The sequence below is a fragment of the Sphaeramia orbicularis genome, chromosome 21 (assembly GCF_902148855.1).
Source record: "Sphaeramia orbicularis chromosome 21, fSphaOr1.1, whole genome shotgun sequence".
NCBI classification, from domain to species: Eukaryota; Metazoa; Chordata; class Actinopteri; order Kurtiformes; family Apogonidae; genus Sphaeramia; species Sphaeramia orbicularis.
Genome location: NC_043977.1, coordinates 6,726,057 through 6,751,031, shown reverse-complemented (window position 1 = coordinate 6,751,031; position 24,975 = coordinate 6,726,057). Strand labels below are relative to the sequence as shown.

Sequence of the window (24,975 nt, the reverse complement as noted above, 5' to 3'; positions counted from 1 at the left end):
ACCTTCATATTTTAACAGGACACCATTTGTGTATTTATTTTATTTTCATTAGACATTTTTGAACAGGCACATTGAAGCCAACTTTGTCTTCCTGTTGGGGTCCTAAAGTGGCGGTAGGACACCTGGAGCTAGTACAAGGATGATTAACTATTTATAAACTTGTATCTGCGGAAGCCAGAACGGCTGTGGATTTACATTTTATTTTCTGGTCGTTTTCTCGTGATAACGAATTTATTCAGTATCCCGAGACAACAAAGATCGTTTTCTCGTGATAACTAATTCATTTATGTCGTTATTTTGTAACAGAGAACCGGAACTGGGATGCTAGCAGGTACCGCATCCTCCTTCGAGAGCTGCCGCTATCATGTGTTGTACAGAGCAGAACACACATTCAACAACAACTGACCGGTAAGTTACAGTAAATACGACAAAACGAACTTTTTTTTTTTTTTTTTTTTTTTTTTTTTTTTAAATCTTGAGATAACGAATTAATTAATTATCACGAGATAACGACCATAAAACAATAGAGGGTATGCACATGAAGTCACCGATAACGGAAGTCACCGCGGTTACGCCCACTGAGTGGCAGAAAGAGGGAGATGAGTAGCGGCTTTGGTTTGAATACTGCGAAAACTTTAGAACAATCTAAAAAAGGGGGCAGAGCTGTTGTGCCATTGATCGCACGAATAGGTTTAAAAAGCACTCGGAGCTATCATTTTAGTGGCGACCTAAAGCTAAAGACAGAAGAAGCAGATGGATCGCTGCAATTCGTAGAAATAACTGGAATCCAGACAACAAAACCTGGATTTGTGGTTGCCATTTCGTGTCAGGTAACGTTAATTTATGCTGTGTTCTTGCATAAAATCATACCTTAAATTACATATAGTTTTGGCTAATGTTACTTCTTAGTGAAGCTCTTAATGTTAGCATCTTAAGTTGTGTGATTCTGAACCTTGTGCTCCACATAATTCGTGAACTAGCTTAAACTGAGGCTAACCTAGTTTTCCAAATAAGGGGCTACTCTAGCACAAAGCTGTTGTAGCTGTGTTGTATCCAGTATTTGATGTGAACTCTACTTAAATCTCCACAGTACCAGTAGATCATCCACTCACTTGGGTCAATACTAAGGGTTCAACTCCAGTAAATCAGTAGTGAACTGTGAGCACTACTGCTGGGCCTTTACCTTGGAAATCACCGCCAACAAAATACATCTGCACCGACAGAAAACCTCAAAAACAATAGTATGTTGAATTGAAAGCACTCACCAGCTGGAATCCTCTAATTAACAATGATGAGGATGTCAACTACTCTTTAGCTTTTGTATACTTTCAGGCTTTGCATTGGGTATTTTCCCGACGTTGAAATCAGGTTCATATAAATGTCAGGATATGTGATTTCTGTCCACATATCAATGTTGGTAGACCACTTGTTGTTTGGTAGCTTGAATGGATCCATGTCCAGTCCAGTAGTCTTTAATTTCATGTTATATTCCACATTTTTCCCGGTCTTGCTGTAGTTACTGCTATGCTCCACCATGTAGAGCTGGTTCGTTTTTGCCACTCAGTCTGACTTAGAGGGGCGTGGCCCAGGGGGGAAGTGACGTATCTGCATTCCCTCTATATGTAAATCCACAGTCGTTCCCCTCTGTATGTTGTGCCGAATTCTACTTCCTGCCGAAAACTGCATCATGCAGCAGCTGCCGAAAACAGCCCCCCCCCCCCCCCTTCCTAAATCAGCCATCAAGAGGACAATGTGCACCAAATTCACCCTGTCACACCAGAATACTTCCAAATGTGAGCTGCTAAAGTCATTTCACTTCTGTAGCTTCACAAGCTTATTGTAATGGGGGATGCAGTTTTCGGCAATATCTGGTGCTGAATTCTGCTCCCTGCCGAAAACTGCATCCCCAGCCACGGGTGATGTAGTTTTCAGCAATATCTGTTTTTATTGCTAAATATTTTGTGTGTTGTGTATCTAAGATTTAACTTTAGAAAGTTTTATATACTTTACATTTTGAACATTCTTTAATATTAACCAGATAAAACAAAAACAAAAAACATAACTGCAATATCTTACAATGTTATCCATTACTTAATTGCTACACAGCTATGATGGTGTTAAGAGGTTGAATAATTCACAATTAATTTCATACCCTACAGTCAGAAAGGAGAAAAAGTTGTGACAGGGTGAATTTGGTGCACATTGTCCTCTTCATGGCTGATTTAGGAAGGGGGAGCAGTTTTTGGCAGGGAGTAGAATTTGGCACAACACTGCACACATCCACGTGCTCCCATGTCATTCTGCAGGACCAGGGGAGGCCAACCCTGGTCCTGGAGAGCCACTATCCTGCATGCTTTAGGTGTAGCCCTCTTCCAACACACCTGATTCAAATGATGAGTCTATCATCAAGCTCTGCAGAAGCCTGATAATGACCATCAGGTGTGTTGGAAGAGGGACACACCTAAAACATGCAGGATAGTGGCTCTCCAGGACCAGGGTTGGACACACCCGTGCTGAACATTCAGTTTGTGGTCTTCGTGGATTCACCTGAGGACACCTGCATTTATGTGTGACCGGTAACTCTAGTCTATCACTGCCCACGGAGCAGCTCCACACTGGAAACACGAGCCACACGCGCCCCTCCACCGACCCACGGTAAGAGGAAAGACTCATCAGTTCAACATTAGACCTGCTGTAAAACCATGAATATATTATCAGTGTCTCATATATGTTGTTTTTTGCATGTGTTTTAATCAAACAAGTAGCATCATGTACTGACATTTAAATAGTGAAAAAAAAACCCAAAAACTGACAGTCTGTAAAGTAAAAAAATATCTTCCATGCTAGAGGGACAACTATGTATGTTTAACCCTGTAAAAGCCAGTTAAAGTTTTATTTATTTTTATTATTTATTAATTTATTTTATTTTTATTTATTTCGAACATGCAAAGAAATAAAATAAAACAAAATGAAATCAACATAAGACAAAAACAAAACATTTAAATGAACAGAATCTATCTTCAAGTACATGCAAGTCTGAATTTTGCATGGTCGAAAAGAAGTGGGAAGAAGTATAAACTTATTTAAGTTAAATACATTAATGAGAAAAACAATATAACAACACAAATTATGAGATATTTCCATATAATACATGGTAGAGGGATGTGACATTGTTTTATAACAGTCTTGGACATGTCACAGTTTATCAATAACACCGATGGATGTGGTTTCACAGATTTATGCTGAAGAAAGCTTTAAAAATACTGATATATGATGATTTTATAGCAGATTTGTGTGCATGTACATTCTTGCTCGGGGGTCCCATAGGGTAATAAATTAGAGCAGAGTCTTGGACATATAGATTTCCAATAACATTGATTTCATTACAGTAGTACTTTTTGTTCAGTGCAGGACCTTCATGGTGAAAAATGCCTCATTGACTTACATTGAAAACACATTTTTTTAATTTGACATAAAAACACTAATGCAGTGAAATCAGTATTGTTGCTAATCTTTGATTTTCTGACTCTGATGCAAAACAATGTCACATCCCTCCACAGTGTTATCATATGGACAATATCTGTATTTTGTATTTTTTTTTTAATTAAACAAGTAACGTCATATACTCAAACTGGCATTTACAGGGTTAAAAAAATGACTGTGTCAGATCTCTAAATATCAGTCTAAAGGTCCTCCATCCTTGAAACAAAACTAAACCTTTGTTCAGGGGAATTGACCCGAACAGTAGGTTTAACCCTTTAAATGCCAGTCTTAATACATGAAAAACATAAAAATTCCATATTATACATGTTGAAGGAATGTAGCATTGTTTAATAACAGAGTCTTGGACGTGTCACAGATTATCATTAACAACGATTTCATTACATTAGTAGTTTGTGTTCAGTTCAGGAACCTCATGCCAAAAAATGCCTCACTGGCTTAAATTGAAACCACGAATCTCACATAAAAGTACGTGATTTTTTTCATAAAGAACAGTGACACAATGTATTCAAACTGGCATTTAAAGGGTTAAAATCCTGAAGATTACTGAATATGTGGTAGTTTTGAGCAGAGCTGACATGGTTTAAGAGATTCATGCAAAAAAAAAGTTTATAATTACTGATAAATGACAATTTTATGGCAGTTTTTTGTGCATGTACTTGTTTTGCTTGCGTGCCCCCAGAGGGAAATAAATTAGATGGCTCCACAAGGGATAGCTAATACATATTTTATGCAGTTTATGCAGAGTCTTGGATATGTATCAAAGATTATCAGCAACACTGATTTCATGACATTAGTAGTTTTTGTTCAGTTCAGGAACCTTGTGTCAAAAATACCTCATTTACAACACTATTCAAATCTCAGATAAAAACGACAAATGCAATGAAGTCAATGTTGTTAATCTTTGATATCCAAGAATTTAATACAAAACAATGTTACCTCCCCCTACTGGGCATTATATGGAAAATATCCCATTTGGACTCACCTGGTTTTTCTTTATTTTCATGACTGTTTACATTGTAGATTCTCACTGAAGGCATCAAAACTATGAATAAACACATATGGAATTATGGAATTAAAAAAAGTGTAACATAACTCAAAGGATGTTTTATATTTTAGATTCTTCAAAATAGCCACCCTTTGGTTTAATATTGCTTTGCACATTCTTGGCATTCTCTGGATGAGCTTCATAAGGTAGTCACCTGACACCCTGACATGCTTTCCAACTGTCTTGAAGGAGTTCCCAGTGATGCTGAGGACTTGCTGGTCCATCTGAGGAATCATCTCATGTCATTTAAATGAGAGGGTGAGTCCAAACTTTTGACAGATAGTGTACAACTACTGTAACTGTTACTACAAATGACAGAAACCACTACCATCTATGTAAGTATAAAATAAACAGTATCACAACTATATGGATTAGTGAGTGATGCCACCCATCCAAACAAACAAACTGCAGGACATGAGTGGAGTGTTCAACACCAGAAACATTATGTTAAGGTTTACATGTAGTTGTGTCAAACCAAATCACGTTACTTTAAAATTAGGAGCGATATGTAGTTCAGTCAAATTTTCCAATGTTTTAATCAGACAAAAAGCATAAACCTGTATTTATAACTGTTTGGAGCTCTTGCTATTTTAGGTGATGACCCCCGATGCACATGATCAATTAAATATAGAACTATACTATTAATACTAACTATAAAAGCACTCAGAGAGCGCAGACCTCCACCAAGGCAGATCAGCCTAAAAATTTCATCCAAATCTGTCCGTAACTTGTTATCTCGCTAACAGACAAACCGACAAACCCAGATGAAAACATAACCTCCACCGTTCCTTGGCGGAGGTAAAAATACATGATTTTCACAGAAAAATACAAAGGATATTATAAGTAGAAACTGTGACAAAACAAAAATTAGAATTTGTCAAAAAACTATTCCTGTGTCTTTAAGTATTTAATAAATAGTGTCTATGGCTGAATAATAAACAAACACACACTCAGAATAACACACTCGGAACCAAATCACATGTTATTTAGCCTTTATTAAATAATAATAATAACATTAAAAAAGAAAGTTTTCTGTACAAAGTCTACAAACAACAGTTTGAGTTAATCTGGCCAGTGCCGTAGGTATGTCTTCATGAAATGTGCGTCTGTGTGTGTCATGCATATGTGTGTGTGTCGCTGTGTGAATGTGTGTATCCATCGAGACAGAAGAGGTAATACTATCTGGACGTCCAGACGGAAAGAGTTAGTGAAGTCGAGCAGGAGAGAGAGAGACATTCAGGAAGGTGTGTGTCCTTGTATGTCATTGTTGTGTGTCAGTGTGTGTTTGCAGACGTTACGAGTAGAGACAGAAAGAGAGAGAGATGTAGAGAGACACAATAAGAGAGCAGCTCCAAGGCACTTGGAAAACAGTCCAATAGATTGACAGAAAACCCTCGTGTCTCTGCAGCGTCGCGTCCTGTGACCACATGTCAACACCTGCGTCAAACATCCACAGGGTTTGGGTTTACTTCCTGGGGGCTGTGGCCTGTTGTAGGTTCAGATCCACAACACAGATGGGATGGATGTGGAGAAATAAAAATGGAAGAAAAGGAGAATGACTGAAGCAGGATGTCCGTGGAGCCTTAAAAAGTCATTGTTTATCCTTAATTAAGGCTTTAATTATCCTTAACCCGTAAAGACCCAAACATCCACCACTGATCAAAACCATCTACTGATCTAAACTGTTTAATACCTGTTGATCCACTATCAATTAAGGCCTTAATTAAATTTGATAAATAATCCTTAAATCTGACACTCAAAATACAATCAATGATGCTACTGTAATGTCTTTGTAAATCTTTGTACAGAAATAGTCAAATATGTAATTAGTTTTTTTTTTTTTCATTTAATCCTGACAGATGGGAACGAGTGAAGCCCAACCTGCTCCTTATTTCCTCGAGGCAAAGGTGAGAAAATGACAAAAAGTGAGTGGATGAGATTTGAGTCTGTCGGTAACAGAACTGACTCTTCTGTTTCCTCTTTCTCTTCTTCCCACCATCTAAACCCAGATCCTTCACACATTTAGGAAAACAAAGCGGACGTTCTGGGATTGACCTTCATCGTCCACGGTCCAACGAGTGAAAAGGATAAACACGAAGAAGAAAAGGAGAGGTCTGTCTCTAATTTCATTTTTATGAGATTTCTGCCTGGGTCACAGACTTTTCTGTCTTTTTTTGTCTCTGTGTGATTGAGTCTCTCTCTCTAACAGCCTAGTTTTATGCTGTATTTTCTTGTTTATATTTTCTGTCTGTGTGGATATGTTCACATGCAGAGAATCGCCTGCTCCGCTTGTTTCCATTAACCTTTTTTCACATGAATGTTACACGCTAAGTGGAAACTAAACTTTAAGAAACAGAAATAAATGCAGCTTCTCTTGCTTTAAAACACAGGCGTCAAACATATGGCTCATGGGCCAAAACCAGCCCACCAAAGGGTCCAATCTGGCCCATGCGATGAATGTGTGAAATGCATAAATTACACTGAAGATTTTAACAATCAATGGTGTCAAAATCATTTTAGTTCAGGTTCCACATACAGACCAATATGACCTAAAGTGGGTCAGACCAGTAAAATATGATCAGAATAACGAATAAATAATGACGATTCAATTTTTTCCTCTTTGTTTTAGGATAAAAGAGTTAAATTACATGAAAATGTTTACATTTAGAAACTATCCTCTGACAAAAAATGTGAATAGCCTGAACAAATATGAACAACCTGAAATGTCTCAATATAAATAAGTGTAAATGTACCGTTTAAATTTTAAGAATGTTTAATTCTCATTCTCTATTTATATAACTACCAAATTTCTTATTTTCCTTTATATTTCACTCTCACTTGTTTTTTTTTTTTTCTTCTACCTGTCTTTCTCTTGCACTGGTCTGTTGTATATTGCTGCTGTCAACTGAAATTTCCCCATGGTGGGATCAGTAAAGTCTTATCTTAATATTCTGCCTGTTATTAAATGTTTTGTGTATTTGATCCACTGTGATCTGTAAGTTCTAATACTTATGTGTAAATGATAAACAGGCAGAATATTGTTAAAATTACACTTATTTTCCTTAAAACATTTCAGGTCGTTCGTGTTATTCACATTTTTAATGAAACTTTGTAGACGTAAACATGATGAAAATGTAATTTATTAAAATGTAAGTTATTATGTCAGTGGTCTGGCCCACTTAAGCTCATATTGGGTTGAATGTGGAACCTGAACTAAAATGAGTTTAACCCCCCTGCCTTAAAATGTACCCATAATGCTTGGCTCACTGGCAGTATGTTCTGTATTTCCTTTCAGGAGGTAGGTTAACATTCACGTAGAGAATGTAAGGGTATGGAGGTCAGAAAAACAGCTGAACGTACACAAAGTGCTTGAGTTTAACCCCACGGTAGAGGTGCTACTATCCGATCTCTATTTGTTTTTATTTACTGGCGAGGAATACCAGATTAAAAGCAGCCGTGGCCTCCGTTGACTGCCTCATTTTCAGTTAAATTTGTTTAGTTTTTGACACTGATGTAAAGTGCGCTGCAGCGTCTATATGATGTATGTGTTTGACTTTGTTATGACCCTGAGAAGAGATAATGTGACACATGGGAAAAGTAATGGTCACAGTCAAACTCAGTCACAGTGGATCCATCATGACCATAGAAACGATAAATTTAGGTTAAATATGTTTACACCTGTGCAGACTGAGAGGAATGATTAGAAGATATGCTGATCGTAAGTGTCTATTGATATGTTAAATTCTGGGTTTATGAGTGTAACTGACCACAAAAACTACAAAAAACTACAACACCGGTCAGTTGTTTAAGGACGTCATCATCATATCTGTGGTAAAATATGACCAGTTTGGTGGCGTTAATGTCTGGACACACTTTTCAATTTCAGAGAAGTGTAACTGCTAATGGTTTTACCCCTTACCGTGATCTTTTCCTAACCCTAACAAAGTTCTTTTCATTGCATTATCACGAGCTACATGAAACTGTTATTTATCCTGTCGTCTGCGTTCATTGTTTTCTGCAGTTCCTCCTACTGCCTGTAGAGGCGCTAAACCATTAACACCATGCCAGAAAATGTGCCAACACTTGTAAATGTTGGTATAAGGATAGAAGTGGCCAATAGGAACTAAACATTGTTGTAAATGTTTTAAAATGTATAAGAAATACATTAAAAACAGTCAGGAAGAAAGATCGTTATTTATCTACAAGGACAACGGAGATGTGATTTGACTCTATATTCTCCTTTTTCCTCTAAACTATTTAGAAGTATGTAGTGTTTCAGTGTTTCCGAATGGCTTGGATGTTTTCCTGACTGTTCTTTTGTGTTTATTTATTATTTTATGACAGTCTGTTTTGTTATGATCTAGGGTTGCTAGCGTCCGTAAAATGATGGAAATAAATCATATGATGTTGCATAAGCTTAGTGAAACAATGCTGTAATTAAAACTAAAGACAATGACATATAGCGTCTGGGAATAGTTTTCGTCCATGCTGTGTATATTGTTACTGATAATCAACTTTTAATGAAGACGAGGAAATGGCTTTGTTTATAACCATGTTTTCTGAGAAGGTCTAATATCCTCACTCTGGCTTTGCTAATCATTTAATTTTACCACTTTTGATTGATGCAGAATGACCCACTTATCATGTTTGACTGATTAGCGCCCCTAAAGGCAGCAGGAGAAACTGCAAGATGCCACAACAGGACATAACAGAAAACTCAAATAACATGAAGAACAGGCTTTTTCCTGCATGTAAACATATCCGTTCTCCTTTGTCCCTCCTTGTCTTCCCTTCTCCATCTCTCTTTTCCTATCCGTGTATGTTTGTGTGTTTGTTGTGTGTTTTTGTGTATCTCTCCGTCGTCAGTCTCTCCAGCAGCACTGGCCCTCTTCAATGGCTGTCCTCCGATACAGCGTATACTGTAGTTAGCTTAAGGCTCGATTGTGGGTCCAAGAAAGTTGATGGGACGATTTTCCATACTCCTCCTTTATCATTCCTTCTCCTTCCATTCATTTTTTTTTTTAAATTTAGCGTTCTTCATTCAGGGGTTGACTTAACAGCGGTGGTTAAAAAGGCAGGATGATTCAGTCCGTTCTCCACCCAGACCTGTTTTAACCCCCTCCACGTGCACAGACGCAGCTCTTTGGCAATCCATAGGTTGCAATAAAACAATCACTGACATATTTTTCACACAGTGTCTGTCCATCATTTGGGCATCATACAGTCTGAAAAGCAAAAAAATATATATGTATACCAAAGACAAACTCTAGAATACTGAATCTAAAGCACGACTCCATAACAGCATGTTAGATTTAGATAAACCTCTGATTTTCTGTCCTCCGTTATGCTTTCCCTTTCCTCTATTCTTATAATCTGCAACAGAAAAAATGTGCCAAAATAGAACAAAGACTGAGACTGTGGAGTCCAACACAACGCTAAAGAAAGTCTAAAAATGGCGTAAGAACTCTACAGGGCGGTTACAAACTGAAGCTGGCTTTTCTTTACCTTTTTTTTTTTTCCTGAACGGACACGAGTCTAAAACAGAACAAAAACAGTCACCATTACTCTTCTATGCCACTGGTTTCACAAAGCGCAGACCAAAGGCAGACAAAGGAGCGAGCGAGTGGACGCTTCCGAAACTCACAGAACTCATATCTAAAAAACCAAACAAATGAAAATGTCCTTTATCGTTCTCTTTTTTTTTTTCCCACCTTTCTCGCCTTTAGGAACCTACGTTGGTTTTCGGGTTGTGGTGTTGATAGGGGCTAGGCATTCGCTTGATATGTGTTGATTTCAGTCAAAGTTCCACCGTCAAAATGGTCCACTGAAGCCCAACTCCTCAGTCACGAAGAGGAGGAACTTTTTCCATTTCTGCACAACACTTTTGGCACCAGTCAAGCTCCAGCTGAAAGTGGAAGTCGCCCTCTTCGTGACGCAATTCCCGACTTCATGCAGAATGTCGACACCGTTGCTTTCACCAAACACCCCAGACTGTGCTGCCATTTGTAGTCCAAATGTCCAGATTGTCACGGGCTCTAGTTCGTCTCTGTTTTAGCTTCATTCCAGTGGCTGGTGGGTTAAATTAAATGGTAAATCTGTCATATTCATTTATTCATTCCTTCATTCATTCACAGGCTTGTAGAATTGAGCAGGCTCTCTCCTGCAGGCAGAGGAGATATGGTACTGTAGAAAGGGGAGGCTGGCATCTGATGTTCCCCCCGTTTAGGCCTCACAGCAACGGATGGGGGATCAATGTCACCGACTCCCACTGGCACACAAGTAGGTGGGGAAACTCTAGGTTGGATCCCCCTTCAGACATCAGAGCAAGGGAGTAGCAGGATACTAGGTAGGGGACACAGACTGGATAACAGATAGTGCTTCTTTTTCGTGGTTTCATTGTCCAAACTGAGAACAAAACTACTTCAAGGGAACTCGGGCGCGTCCCCATAAATTCTTCATGGTCCTCGTCTTCTACCGTCCCTTCACGCCTCCGAGCAGCACCTCTGCTGGTTAATCTTTACTTTATGCTTGATGCCGTCGTACAGCTCAAAGTTGTAGTTCTCCAGCGTCGTGGAGGAACGCGAGGAGAGGCCGCTGTACGAGCACGTGCAGTAGAGGAGGAGGCCGGCACAAATGGCGCCCAGCAGGACACCGAGCGAGCTCATGACGATGATGGTGAGCAGAATGGGGTCCAGCGTGTAGAGCCAGGCGTTGTCCTTGTCTTTCTCCGACACCAGGGTGACGGAGGACGGGTCCACATCATTGGAGGACGGGGTGGAGAAGGAGGACGGCCACCCGGGAAAGACGTACTCTGGAAAGACAAGATGAAAACAGAAGTTAGACGATTAATACAGGTGCCGGGGGTTGAGGGGTCTTAAATTCTTAAAAGTCTTGAACTTACAAATCTCATTTCATGTCATTTATTTCGTTCATGGTTGTGCATTGCATCAGCACATTCACTAAGCATCAAGTGAACAAACATATACACACCCATGCTCGAAAAGGAGCAGGATGAAGAAAATCTTATATTTCCTGCCCCCTTCTAAATAATAATAGTCTTAATGGTTATATATATATATATATATAGAGAGAGAGAGAGAGAGAGAGAGAGAGAGAGAGAGAGAGAGAGAGAGAGAGAGAGAGAGAGAGAGAGAGAGAGAGAGAGAGAGAGAGAGAGAGAGAGAGAGAGAGAGAGAGATATACCTGACGAAATGATGCAAAACAATCACAATACCAGAACAAAATAAGCAAATAAATGTCACAAGATGCAAAACAAATAGGAAGCAAAATGTAAAAACGTATAACTGTTCATACAATCCCATTGTTCTGTCTTTATACATTGCATTTAATACCTTTAAAAAGTCTTTAAAAGGTATTACATTTGATACAGAAAGTCTAAAGTTATGTTGCCATAAACTTGTTTGCTGTATTGTGTTTAAATGTGTATGGGAAATAAAAAAATCATGGGAAGGAATGCTTCTAGGATTCATAAAAAGAGTTTGTTTGAGATGTTCTTTGGAGAAGAGATTCATAAAGTAGATAAAGAGGAAGAAAACTCCAAGGCACTCTCTTTAAGCATTAAAATACCTTTATTCTCACGGCATGGTCATGCTAAAAACACTTCAGTGTGTTTCGGCTTCAGGCCTTCATCAGGAAGTCAAACAGAACAGAAACAAGTGTCCAGGCTACTGTTTTGTTGACTGCCTGATGAAGGCTTGAAGCTGAAACATGCTGAAGTGTTTTTTCATGTCTACACATGACCGTGCTGTGAGAAAAAAGGCATTTTAATACTTGGAGAGTGCCCTGGAGTTTTCTTCCTGTTTGTGTGTCTGTTAAATGTCCAAGATGCAAAGAAAGTATCATTAGTTGACTCAGTTCCATCTGTTCCAATCCGACAATTTATATTGAAATTAGGAAACAATTATCACTAACTTTGCAGCCCCCAGTGAGAAATGACTCGGAATGGTGGGAATCAAGGTGTCGGAGTAAAACACATCCTCCTGAATTCTAGGAGTCATGAATTTTTGCCAGTATGGCTGTGAAATGGCTATTAAATTCAGTTCTTAATAGTTTTAAAAAGGTCTGAAAAATTCTTAATTCAGAACCCTTAGGTGGTGCTAAAGTGCAGATTAACACATTCACAGAAACTCCTTCATAAAGCTGCGAAAAATGGCTTACAATGGGTGAACTCAAACCCTAACCAAAAAACTTTGGTTGGGCAAAATTGGGCTAATATGCTAATGCTAATGCTAGGTACTGTGTGTGTATTAGGATGGGCAAACTGCAGAGACTGGGGCACTGAAGTAAATTAATCTTGACTTTTAAGTCCTCTCTTCTTTCCGTTTCTTTTCGTTTATTACAATAATGAATAATTAATATGTTAATTTGTAATGTGCAGATGTACCACTATGCAAAAACTGGCATTTAGCATGTTTGTGATGTCATGCTGTCCTAATATTTTATGACAAATTATGCTTCCTGGCAATTAAATTATAGGATTAGATTTATACTTTATAATTTTAGTTGTGTATACATTTCATTTCTGTGAAAATGGGGTTGATTTGGAAAGAATTCTTGTAAATGTGCTGTTATCTTGTGTCTGTCTGTAATGAATGGACAAATTAAGGAGCCTTTCTGCAGTTAAATACTGTTGTTTTCAGTGTTTTATGGAGGAACCCTGTGAAACCCAGTAAACAGCCTCGTTTACGGGGTTAAAAGCCGTGTTCTTGTATCTGTCTAAAGGCTGCACAGAAACAAAGGATAGGAACACACGTTACACAAACACATGGTGTAAAGTGTGATTGCTACAGACAGATGTTTTCTAGTTGCCCAGGAGGAAGCTGTCTGTCTTCCTTTGTCTGCTGTGGAACATGTAAGAGGAGGGAGGAAATAAACACTAACATGCCCACATGTACGCGCAGGAAAACACAATGTTAACGGCTGATTCAACCTCAAAACAACAGAGGATGTCACCACCAACCGCTGGAGGGTTTTACATCATACAGAAAAACCTGGAGGTAGAAACTGGAGTCTAGAAACGCCACTGAGGAGAGGAGAGGAGAGGAGGAGAAGAGAGGAGAGGAGGAGGAAACAAGAGAGGAGAGGAGAGGAGGAGGAAACGAGAGGAGAGAAGGTGGAAAGAGGAAGAAACGAGAAGAAAGGAGAGGAAGAGAGGAGAGGAAACGAGGAGAGGAGAAAGAGAGGAGAGGAGGTGGAAAGAGGAAGAAACAAGAGAGGAGGTGGAGAGAGGAAGAGAGGAGAGGAGAAAGAGAGGAGTGAGAGGAGGAGGAAATGAGAGGAGAGGAGGTGGAAAGAGGAAGAAACAAGAGAGGAGGAGTGGGAGGAAACAAGAGAGGAAATGAGAGGAGGTGGAAAGAGGAAGAAACAGGAGAGGAAGAGAGGAGAGGAAATGAGGAGAGGAGACAGAGGAGAAGAGAGAAGGAAGAGAGGAGAGGAGGAAGAGAGGAGAGGAAACGAGAGGAGAGGAAAGAAGGAAGAGAGGAGGGGAGGAGGAAACGAGAGGAGGAAGAAACAAGAGGACATGAAGAGAGAAGAAAACAAGAGAGGAGGAAACAAAGAAGAGAGAAGGAAGAGAGGAGAGGAGGAAACAGGAGAGGAAAGGAGAGGAGGAAACAAGAAAAGAAATGAGAGGAGAGGAGGAAACAGTAGAGGAGAGGAAAGGAGAGGAGGAAACAAGAATAAAAGAGCAAAGAGGAGAGCGGACAGGTAGTATCTCTTCAGGCTGGAGAGAAAAGGAGAAGTGATGAGGAACCGGGGAGAGGAAGAGAGAAGTGGAGGAATCCAATCTCACCTTCATCGATGGAGGGTCTGTTGAAAACTGGGTCTTTTCCAAAGTCCATGGGTCTGGGATCTGTCAAACACACACAGGCAGAGTTTAGATCTGAATCATCAATAACAGGATAATGTCATGATAACGTCCATCTAATACACAATAAAACCATGTAGATGTAGATGAAATCACACAAACAGCTCAAAGACTGACTGATCTCATTAAACTGTACAGATCCGCTGGCAAACCTGTTTGTTCTCAGTCCACAGAGGGAAAATAACACTAGGAGTTGAACATTTCACTCAGATTACCTGAATAAAGCCACTGGGTTCATTATGCGATAAGCATCAGTGCCCTTTTTATTTGCTTAGAAATGAAAACAGAGTCAAGAGATTGAGAGAATAAGTAAAAAGACAGAGAGGAGACTGAACTCTGGAAAGAAAAGACACATGAAACGTTTTTATAGAAAAATATCACTTTTATTCCTTTCACGTTCTCCACAATATATTTTTCTTTTTATTCCAATACTGTGAAATTCAACAAGCTAAAATACCACTTTATATTTCTGAGGCAGGCTGAAGTGCAAGGCTTTGGAGGGTTTGGAAGCTGCTTAAATTCAGTTTATTCAAGGAAATTGATATTACAATCCCCCTGAAAAAAAGGAAAAGAGAGCAGTATCTAGGCAGCCGATTCATTTATTGCCGGGGCAAAGGAACCAAAAACACATTATGAAGTGAAACCGTAATAGATATTCAACAGATAAGAGGTGAAAAACTAATTTAGTAGATATGAAAAAAAGATACCAAGCCTCATTTCCTCTGTAAGATAAGGTCATTTTTCTATTAGACGTTTTAACATGTGGTATCTCAGACTCTGCGAACTTCCAGTTTTCTTTACGACTGTTTGACAGTGAATGCGATCAATGAGTCCTGACTACGACAGTCAATCTACTGTCACGTCCATAAACATCTGCACAGTGACATATATGTGATAATATGGCCTCTGTTCACCACCACAATGGATCTGAAATGAAGTGATCCAAGTGTGGACTTGCTGCTTTTAAAATATCGCATTATCCGTTTATGAATTACAACCATTTTAACCAACGTTCCTCCATTTTCAGAGGCCCAGAAGTAATTGGACACTGACTGAATCAGCTTCATGTCCAGATGCAATGTGATATCATGAATTGCGTACAGATAACGCGCTACTTTTAATTGGCGTGTTATCTGTACGCAATAGAAGCTTTCAGCATGTATATTTACACCGTGTAAAATAGCACACTATTAGCACGATTAGCGGCTAGCGCGATTAGCGGTTAGGTTTAGGGTTAGCGAGATTAGCGGCTAACGCATTGACACGCCATCAAATGACGTTAAATAGCACACGAAAGGATGAAAATGTGTACGTATAGCATGCCAAATGCAGTAAACTGGTGTCACAACGCAATTTCATGAGCTCAGTCTGCCAGATGAGTCCTGTTCCCTGGTTATTCTACAACAAATGAAGCCGATAAAACACCTGGAGTTGATTCCAGACGTCGAGTTTACATTTGGCATTTCAGCAGAGACTGATCTCATGAAATGGTGTTGTATGTCACGCCAGTTCTTATGACATTTGGCGTGCTATACGTACGCATTTTCGACCTTTCATATGTTAGTCAACGCCATTTGATCGCATGTCAGTTTACACCAAGATCTCCGGTTCACACAACTGTAAGCGCTAACCCTAACCCTCAGTGTTTGGTATTTGACGAATCGATTCAGGTTGGACAGGGAGCTAATAATGGTGTGAATATATACACAGAAAGCTAATAATGCGTACAGATAACACGCCAATTAAAAGTGACAAAAGTGATATCACATTGCTCAGTATGAGGTTCAACGAGGAGTCAAAGTAGATAACAAACTGGAAGAAAACTCCAAGCCTTTATTACCATGGCATGGTCATATTGAGACCTTAAAAAACACTTCTGCGCATTTTGACTTCAAGCCTTCATCAGGAAGGCCTAGATATGACCATGCCATGGAAATAAAGGCATTTCAATGTTTAAAGAGAGTGTCTTGGAGTTTTCTTCCAGTTTGTCATCCACTTTATGAATCCCTTTTTCCAAAGAGCACCTCGAACAAACCCTTTTTTGGTCCTAGACGCATTCCTTCCCATGAATTTTTGAGGAGTCAAAGTAATTGAAATAGATGTCATTTAGCTCAAAATACTAAATACATTTATCAGAAACAAACTTTAGAAGTGGTCAAATCAACAAGTTGGTACATTCTGAAAAATAAAGAATCCACTGGTGAGTTCAACAACGTTAGAGAAGCAGGAAGAAGGGATGAAATAAATGGATTTGGTGAAAAACCCTTTTACAACATCCATCCAAGTCCAGAACAGACCTGAGGAGTCTTGTAAAGGTTCATACTATCTTTCAAATATAACTATTGTAGTATTGTAGTAAAGCAGGTAGACAAAAAACTACTCCTGTCTGATAAATGAATTATCTACAACAGACCTGAGGAGGAGGTCGATGAGTCGTTATCAAAGTATAATCAACAGACACCTTCATGGTAGTAAATAGAGAATGTCAAAAACCAGGTGGAAAGCAGTGGTAACCTCTCAAAAAGACTGACCAGGTCTGGAAAAAGGTTCTCTAATGAACTTGTACCAGAACGATGGTAAGAGAAAAGAGCGGAGAAGAAAAGGAACAGCTAATGATCCAGATCAGACCAGGTCTTGGTGGATCCAGTCTTATGTCATGGGTGTGTACATCTGCAGTGGATTCAGACAAATGATGAAAAACTGACAGGACGGAGACGATAATGACCTAAAACACACTGTAAACCCAACCAGCCCAGAGCTCCTGAAGGTAAAGTTATGGGATGTTCTTCACCGGGTCTCACCCCAATGGAGTGGCTTCTCAGTTCCTGAAGACTAAACTCAGGGCACAAACACCCACAAACACCAGCCACTGAAGGCGACTGTAGTTAAAGACCTGGAAAAGCATCTACAGAAGGAAAGTCAGTGTTCGATTCAGATAATCCTCATATTTGTGACCAGTTTAGTTTGACCAGTTACATTTGAGCATCTGAAAATGGGATGACTGTGGTTAAATGGTTTTAATTCCTAAACGATTAATGCAATATTTTTTTGTCCAGAGTTCAAACACATCTTCAGTGTTTCATTTCAGATTCACGACATTTGCATCACTGTCCAAGTACTTATGGACCCGACTGAATTCACAAAACAAATACAAGGTTATATTTACTCAGAATACGGAGTTTGGACGCTGACAACGGCTTAATTTAATTCCTCATATTTGCCTTAATCTTTTTAGTTTCAGTTTTTCTTTCATTATTTACTTTGCACAAACACAGAGAAAGGATCAAACACACAATAATAAAGTCGAGGTGTTTTCCTTCGTGGATAGAGTTTTGTGGTTTTATTCACTCTCAGTGAGAGCAAATCTAATCACAGTTTGATTCAGACGTAATTAAAGGTTATCACTCGTTGAAATCACGTTTCAGAATCATCAGGCTTTCCTGTGTGTTACAGATTTATATATTACACATGATGAAAGCACATGGTGGTGGAAAAAAAAAAGATTATTAGAGCAAGAAATCAGATCGTAATAACATCAGTTGTGTTTGATAAAAATGACATCCAGGTAAGTTTCATACAAACATGTTAAAAAAATCTATAAATTCAGAAAAACTCAAATGAAACCAGACACATGTTTAAAGAATGCAAGGTGTGAAAACAGTCTAAATGTAAAACTAAAAGGACCTGTTCAACCAAATAAGACCAAAACTCTCCTCGTGTAAGACTCATGAAACTGTGAAATCGTCTAATGAGTCTCTGCTCCTTCTTCTTCTGACTCTAAATGTAAACTCTCAACAGACCTCGCAGCCTCTACATTCTCACAATTAACTCAAATCACCGCGGGCCTCGACAAAACATTAAATCACAGACGGAGACGCTGGTAAAGGAAGCGGGATGAAATAAAGAGAGATGCTCGGACACCCTTTGGATGCGCCGCTGAATGCTTTCTAATGATCCTGGCTTAAAGGCCCCGGGCTAAGATCCTGAGTAGAATCATCACACGGATCTGAAAGGAGATTAAAACTCCCAGTAGCCCCATTTCAACTCCACTCTCCAATTAGTAAAAGAGAAGAATGGAAAAAAAGGGGGTGCTTTCTTATTGAGGCAAAGACATGGATGGTACTTTGGCACCGGGCGCCGCTGCAGAGGGGGCCTGAGGACCTGTTCGAGTGCTTTCACAAGTAATATTTCAGCAGGAGGAGGAGAAAACAGAGATGGCCCGAGGAGTAGAAATGCTTACCGCAGGGTTTTATGAATGCAATCAACTCCATTAACTAATTAGAAATATTAAAGGGCTACAAAGTAGTCTGTGATGGAGGATGAGAGGGAGGTGAGGGAAGGCTGATTTAAAAGCACCGCATGAAAAGATGCCAACACATTTTCCAAATCTTGCAAAAAGTTTGATAGAGAGCAAGAAAGAGAGAGAGAGAGAATGAAAGAGTTGTTAGTGAAAACTGCACGGGTAGCACAACATAAATACAGCCATATATCATTCCTCTATTTAAACCTCGGACCGGCATTGATTGGGTTATGGCGCACAGGCCGCTACAATGAGTCATATAATGTGTAAATCATACACAAATCAATTGAAATGGAAGGGAGAGGGACTGGCAAGACAGAAAATTGATATGCAAGCACAAAATAACCGAAATACTTGTTGACTAAAGCGAAAAACGGCGTTTTATAAGGCGTGATATGATGAAATACGTCAATACAGGGCATATCTGCAGAGTAGATAGACTTGCATGAAACAATGATTTAAATAAGTGAACCTGATGGCTGGGTTGTGTGTTTGCAGTGTGTGTACAGTGTGTGTGTGTGTGAGTCTGTTCTGCCAAAAGACTTCTTTCATGTGCTTTTGTGTTTGAAACAACCTGCCCTCCTCCTTCAATCCAAACCCCAACCTGCCTCCCTGTTAGTCTCCCTCTCGCAGTAAAAGAAAAAAAAATCTATCTTTAGAAAGTATAAAGAGCAGTTTTTTTCCTCCTTTCATCTCCCTCCATCTCTGGGCACATTCTTCGGTGGAAAAGAGGCCTCGCTTAATGGGCCCTTCTCCTCTGAGATATTTTGCTCTCCTCCATTTTCTGCCTCTCATTTTCTCTCCTGTGTTTTTTTTTTTTTTTTTTTGTTACTGCGAGGATTTGCAGCCAGGGGAGGGAGTCAGATAGAAACAAGCGGGTTTTGATATAAAAGCCGAGGGATTTGGGCATGAACAAAATGATGTGGCGAGCAACAAAAAAAGTCCAGAAAACAGGCCTGAGGAGGAACGACTGGCGGTGGGCTTGGAGAATTCAGAGAGATCTTTGTTTTATGACCATCTGCATGAATCAAAAACAATAATAAAAAAAAAAGACAAACGTAGGTCAACGTCTGATTTCAAATGGGAGCTAAAACGAAACATTTGCTGGAACAAGAAAAGTCGAGAATAAGTGCGTCTTTCTTGTTAAGACCTTCTCAGTGAGTACAAGCAGAACATAAAATATAAAAATAGCACAACTACAATATCATACACCAATAATAAGCACATGTAGACTCACTGTAACATGTGGTGACAAAGAAAAATCAAAGTATTTGGTTAATATTCAGTAAATCAGTACGACACAATGCATTTTTCTGTTAAGATTCACAGTGTAAGATCCACAACTTTCAATAATAAGATGCAAAAAAAAAAAGTGCTGAGGCTTCGTTTAACATGTAAAACTTCAAAACTAACAAAACGATTGACATGTCCTGACTTTAACGATTCTATTAATGTCAGAAACTTAAAAAAAAAAGCAAATGCTAGCACATGTACAACCAAGCAGATCACCATTCTAAGAAAATCCTGCAGTGACAGTAGTTAAGCACTTGAATCAGCTCTGGGGAACATTTCATACAAAGTTCATTCAGATCAAAATGTTTATTCCTCACAGTGTGTTTTTGTCTCACTCGTTAAATAAGATGAAATCCTCCAGATGTTTTCAGGTCAACAGGCGAATATGCTGTAAATGGTCTATTTTAATGCATGAAAACACACAGATGTCACACTGTATATTGGTTCAACATAATAAGAATTTATCCAAGAGTAAAATATCCTCAGAGTTTATGATGGGATACTCATACCCCGTCCACATGATTTTGCAAAACAGATATTTTTCTCTATTTTTGAGCCTGTTTTATACATTTTTGTGATGCGAAAGCTGAGGCTTCCAAAACTCCTGGTTTGTGTGTCTGTGTGTTCAGAGATTGTTAATCGATGCCGTCTCAAACCATTTTGTTCTTGTCTATTATGTGTTTGTGTAATGAATCTGCACCTGAAACACTTACTCCAGGTGTATACATCAGAGTATGACCTGCAGTAGATAGAGGTCAGCACCAATACCTTTGGGAGAGGGAGTAGACGGGCGTTGAAACTATTTTTGTGGATGAGTTTTTGTCTTTATTTAACCTTTGCTGAGTCATTTACCATAATTCATTGTAATATTATCCTCTGCATTTTGCACTTTCCAGGTATTTTCTGATAGTTAATTTACTGTTCATGTAGATAAAAGCACAGAGCAGGTTGTGTTTGTTATTCAGTCATAGACACATTCATTTAATACATAGGGGCACAGAATTTTTTGGCAAACAAATGCTTTCATTTTTACCAGTTAGTCCTGTAAATTATTGTATGTTGTAACTGTGTGTTGTATTTCATGCTGCCTCATGGCCAGGACTCCCTTGGAAAAGAGGTTTTTAATCTCAATGGGATCTTTTTTCCTGGTTAAATAAAAGTTAAATAAAAAAAATTAATAAATAAATATATTGATCTCTGCATTTGGATTTTTCAGTGAAAGCAGGTATTTTCCTATATTTTATTCACTGATCATGTAGATGTTCATTGAAGTTCAGGGTAAATTCAAAGGTTTTTATATCAAAACTGATGAAAAAGTCACTTTTTCTGCAAAATATATCAGTAACTGAACATAAATCCAGTGTGTCCATCCACTGTCATTGAATACGGAGCCTCTGAACGTCCGTATGGGCCATATCTGATGACCGTGAAAAGATGAATAACTGTATTTTACAGCAATTATTTACATGGAGTGATAGGATTAGTGGGTCAACAGGTATTAAACAGTTTAGATCAGTAGATGCTTTTGGTCGATGGTGGATGTTTGGGTTTTTGAGGGTTAATGTAACTTATCGGACTATGGTTTGTCTGAGCATTTGTACCAGTTTGGAGTCGCCTTTTTAGAGATATTTTGTCAAATGAAGGTCATGTGGAGAGAAAATATCGGTGTTCATGTGGACGGAGCATCAGTCTTTATGTATCTATAGTTTGAACATTTACAGTCACAGGCATTTTATTATCTATGAACTCCAGGCAAAAAGTAAACTTCATTCATACTCATATTTAACATGAGGCACGACCTCGTTGTTGGGTTGAAGAGGTGAAAAAAGGCATATTCAGGACGTAAAGAAAAGACGCACTTATGGCTGGACGTGCCTGTGCATTTGTACATTTGTACATGTGTGTTGGTTTGTGTTTTCTGCAGCTTGTTTGTGTCCTATCTGTCCTGGTGTAACGCAGACACACCAACAGCCGATCCACAGACCAAAGCAGTGTTGTGTTGTGTTGTGTGTAGACCGGACAGCCGACACTAATTCATCCTATACCTGCTTCCTTAATCTGCCTCTGTCACTCACTCCTGTCTGTCAAAGCCTTGTGGGTAAATAAACGCTTCATTCAGTCCCACAGAAACATCGTCCACAGTGTTAATGGTGTAAATCCGGGAACAGGGCACACGACGAACACATCCAGCCCCGACGTGTTCAGCCCGTAATCTGTTTAATTTTTAGTTTGTTGTATCCGTTTCAATTATCTAAACCATCGTGAGCATCATCAAAAAAAAAGTTGCGTTCCATGTTGTTTTCGCTGTCATACGATGTCAGCCCGTGCGGCAGAGGTTCTTTCATCTGCAGAGATGCTGCTGAGTTTCAAGTCAGGAGTCGTACGTCTCCCGTCATCCTGTCAGTTTTCCAAAACAACAATGAAAACGCGTCCTGATCAGGCGCTTAGATCAGTCTGCGGCAGCGTCCCCCGTCCAGAACCGAAGAACCGGCTCGTTTATTCCACTCCCTTTGATGACCTCATCTGAGCGGCAGGTTCAACGTCCACGCGGTCGCCGTTGGTTCAACACTGGGAGTCGTAGCTGTCGTCTTTCTCCAGTCTGATGGTGAGCATCGGTTCCAGACCCGGTCCCAGCTGGTTCTGGTCCGAGCTCAGGTTATAGCCTTGGTTGTGGTAGCTGTTTTGGTGCAGATTCGGAAGCTGGTTGTGGTACGCCACCGAGTGATGATGATGATGATGATGGTGATGATGGCTAGCGCTGGTCTTCTTGGCGGCCCAGTGGTACCGATGGCAGCACAGAACCACCGCCACGGTTACAGTGACCAACAGCAAGAGGGCGCCAACTCCCGCCAGCACATAGTACCAGTAAACGGGGACGGGCTGCACCGCCACTGTGTCTACGGTGGGCTCCATCCCAGACACGGCACCCCCTGGAGGGCAGGAGGACACGTTAAAGTGGAGGCTCAGTCGGTGGGGGGGTGCATTCATGCAGAGGGCCGCATTGAAGGCTTTCAAAGCTGGTAATGGTGTAATTACTGGGACAGTGAGCGGAATTATCGCACCATGCTGGAACTGAAAGATCAGCAGCAGGCAGCGGTCACCTTCCACATCCCGCTCACTGTCTCAATAGTTAAACAGCCTTTTTCTCAGCTGCATCTCCATTCCGATACATAGGCCTGTGTTTATTTTACACTTTGATCTTATTTTTTCTTCGCTGAATGCAGATGTCACAAGCATTAGCCGACACACACTGACACGCAAAGGCTCATGCCATGCGTTAAGATTCGATCAGAGAAATGCAAAGCTCTTCATTATGCAACGACCAGCTTTAGACAAAGGGCGGCAAGTGTTAAGTAGCGACGTATTTTAGAAGAATGCAGCAGCTTTCATCAGATCACACTGAAGGGGATGGAGCGGAGGTTGAAGGAAGACGGAGAGACGGGGGGGAAACAAATGAAAAATTACAGGGGCAGAAAGAGGAAGAGAATGAGAGGCATTATTAGAAGAAAGGATGGAGTGAAAATGAGATGGAGGGAGAGGAGGAGGAAGGGGAGGAAGGGAGGGGGAGCTAATCCGGCCATGATATCTTTAATCCCGCATTAAAGGGTTTGTCTGAAACTTCAATACTCTGTCAACTCACTGTGAAAGAAACCCGCCGAGAGAGAGACGGAGGTTGTTGAGGGATGGATGGAGTGAAAGGAAGGAAAGGAAAAGACGCAAGAAAGGAGGAGGAATGGCAGCTGGGGAAGCAGGAGCTGAGTAGAAAAAGAAATAATGAAAGGACAGAGAAAGGAGAGAGGTGCACTGAGGAAAAAGATATGGAACCTCAAGGAAACTCGTGAGCTTAATTTTTGCCTTTTTTTTAACTTCAGTCGTGCTCTTTAAGGGTTTAGAACTGGCTTTGATTGTAAAGCTGCACTCCAAGCAGCCTCCCACAAGTGGATTAACACAGATGATTTCCAGGGCTCGGCACAAATTGACCGTTACTTTGCTTTTTATAAAATAATCTAATGTCTGAAAAAAAAGCAGAAAGTATCATTCCTAAAGTGAGGTAAAAGTTTGGGAACTTATAAGTAGAACTATCTTTCTTTTCTCAAGTTTGAGATCAAAACTTTAAATAATATACTGTTGTTGAAATGAACTTAAGTTGGAATAGAACATTTTTTTTTTTTTACCTCCAATGTATTCTTGATAAAGTGTAACTGGGACTCAGAATTGAATCATTACATCAGGTCAAAGGTTATACCGATGTGTAGAAATAGGAATAAAAAGAGGAATGTGTCTGAAAACATTATTCCACTTTAATAGGCAATAATGTATTTGCAACTTACTTCTAGTAATGCTAACTCTGTGTGTACATGTGTTATTACTATATAAATAAATGTTTATTTGTATTTATGATCTTATTTAATCTATTAATTTACTTTACTTATCCAGGAAGGTCCCATTAAAACACAGGATCTCTTCCTCCAGAGACACGGAGTGAAAATGGCAGCAATTAACTGTTTCACAAGAAAATAATTTCACATGTAAAACACTCTATGAACTGAAAAGTAACATAAAACATAGTAAAAGATGAATAAAACAGCTCCTGATGGTGTCTTCATGGAAAACACTGCTATAACAAACATTGTGCATGATGAGTTTGTGTAGTTCGTTACTTTCTTAAACCATTAAACAGAAATTACAGCTTTTTACCAAATAGAAAAAAATATTTTACTGTTGCAGAAAGGAAGGTTTTTCATTATGCTGTATGTATTATGCTGCCAAATGCACTCTGATCCCTTGTTTTTCTTCAAGACCTGCAGCAAATGTTTCTGTCTCTATACTGTAGGTGGAGAGGACAAGAGAATCCAAAAAATCTGAATAAAAGCACGAACTCTGACATTTGTTCTCTGGTTTTGCTGCTTGAAGAAGTGTTTGCTTGATGAGTAATGGTAAAATTAG

At 39.5% G+C, this 24,975-nt stretch overlaps 1 protein-coding gene and 1 long non-coding RNA gene across 3 annotated transcripts in view; one reads left to right on the top strand and one right to left on the bottom strand.

The window, feature by feature from the left end:
• The first annotated feature begins 14 nt into the window (after positions 1–14).
• On the top strand, positions 15–3,184 carry LOC115412171 (uncharacterized). The gene is made up of 3 exons (XR_003934304.1): positions 15–30; positions 2,526–2,531; positions 3,106–3,184. It is a non-coding gene; the product is annotated as an uncharacterized LOC115412171 (long non-coding RNA).
• Positions 3,185–8,038: 4,854 nt separating this feature from the next.
• LOC115412168 (neuropilin-2-like) overlaps positions 8,039–24,975 on the bottom strand; it is a 208,172-nt gene continuing 191,235 nt past the window's right edge. The window contains exons 17-18 of one of the 2 annotated variants that reach the window (XM_030124508.1): positions 14,361–14,420; positions 8,039–11,360 (exon numbers count right to left, since the gene is read on the bottom strand). In XM_030124508.1, the coding sequence (XP_029980368.1) occupies positions 11,032–11,360; positions 14,361–14,420 (389 nt within the window). In that variant the 3' untranslated portion in view covers positions 8,039–11,031. Of the gene's footprint in view, positions 11,361–14,360; positions 14,421–21,527; positions 22,959–24,975 lie in introns of those variants that run through there. The other variant, XM_030124509.1, reaches the window with a different exon arrangement.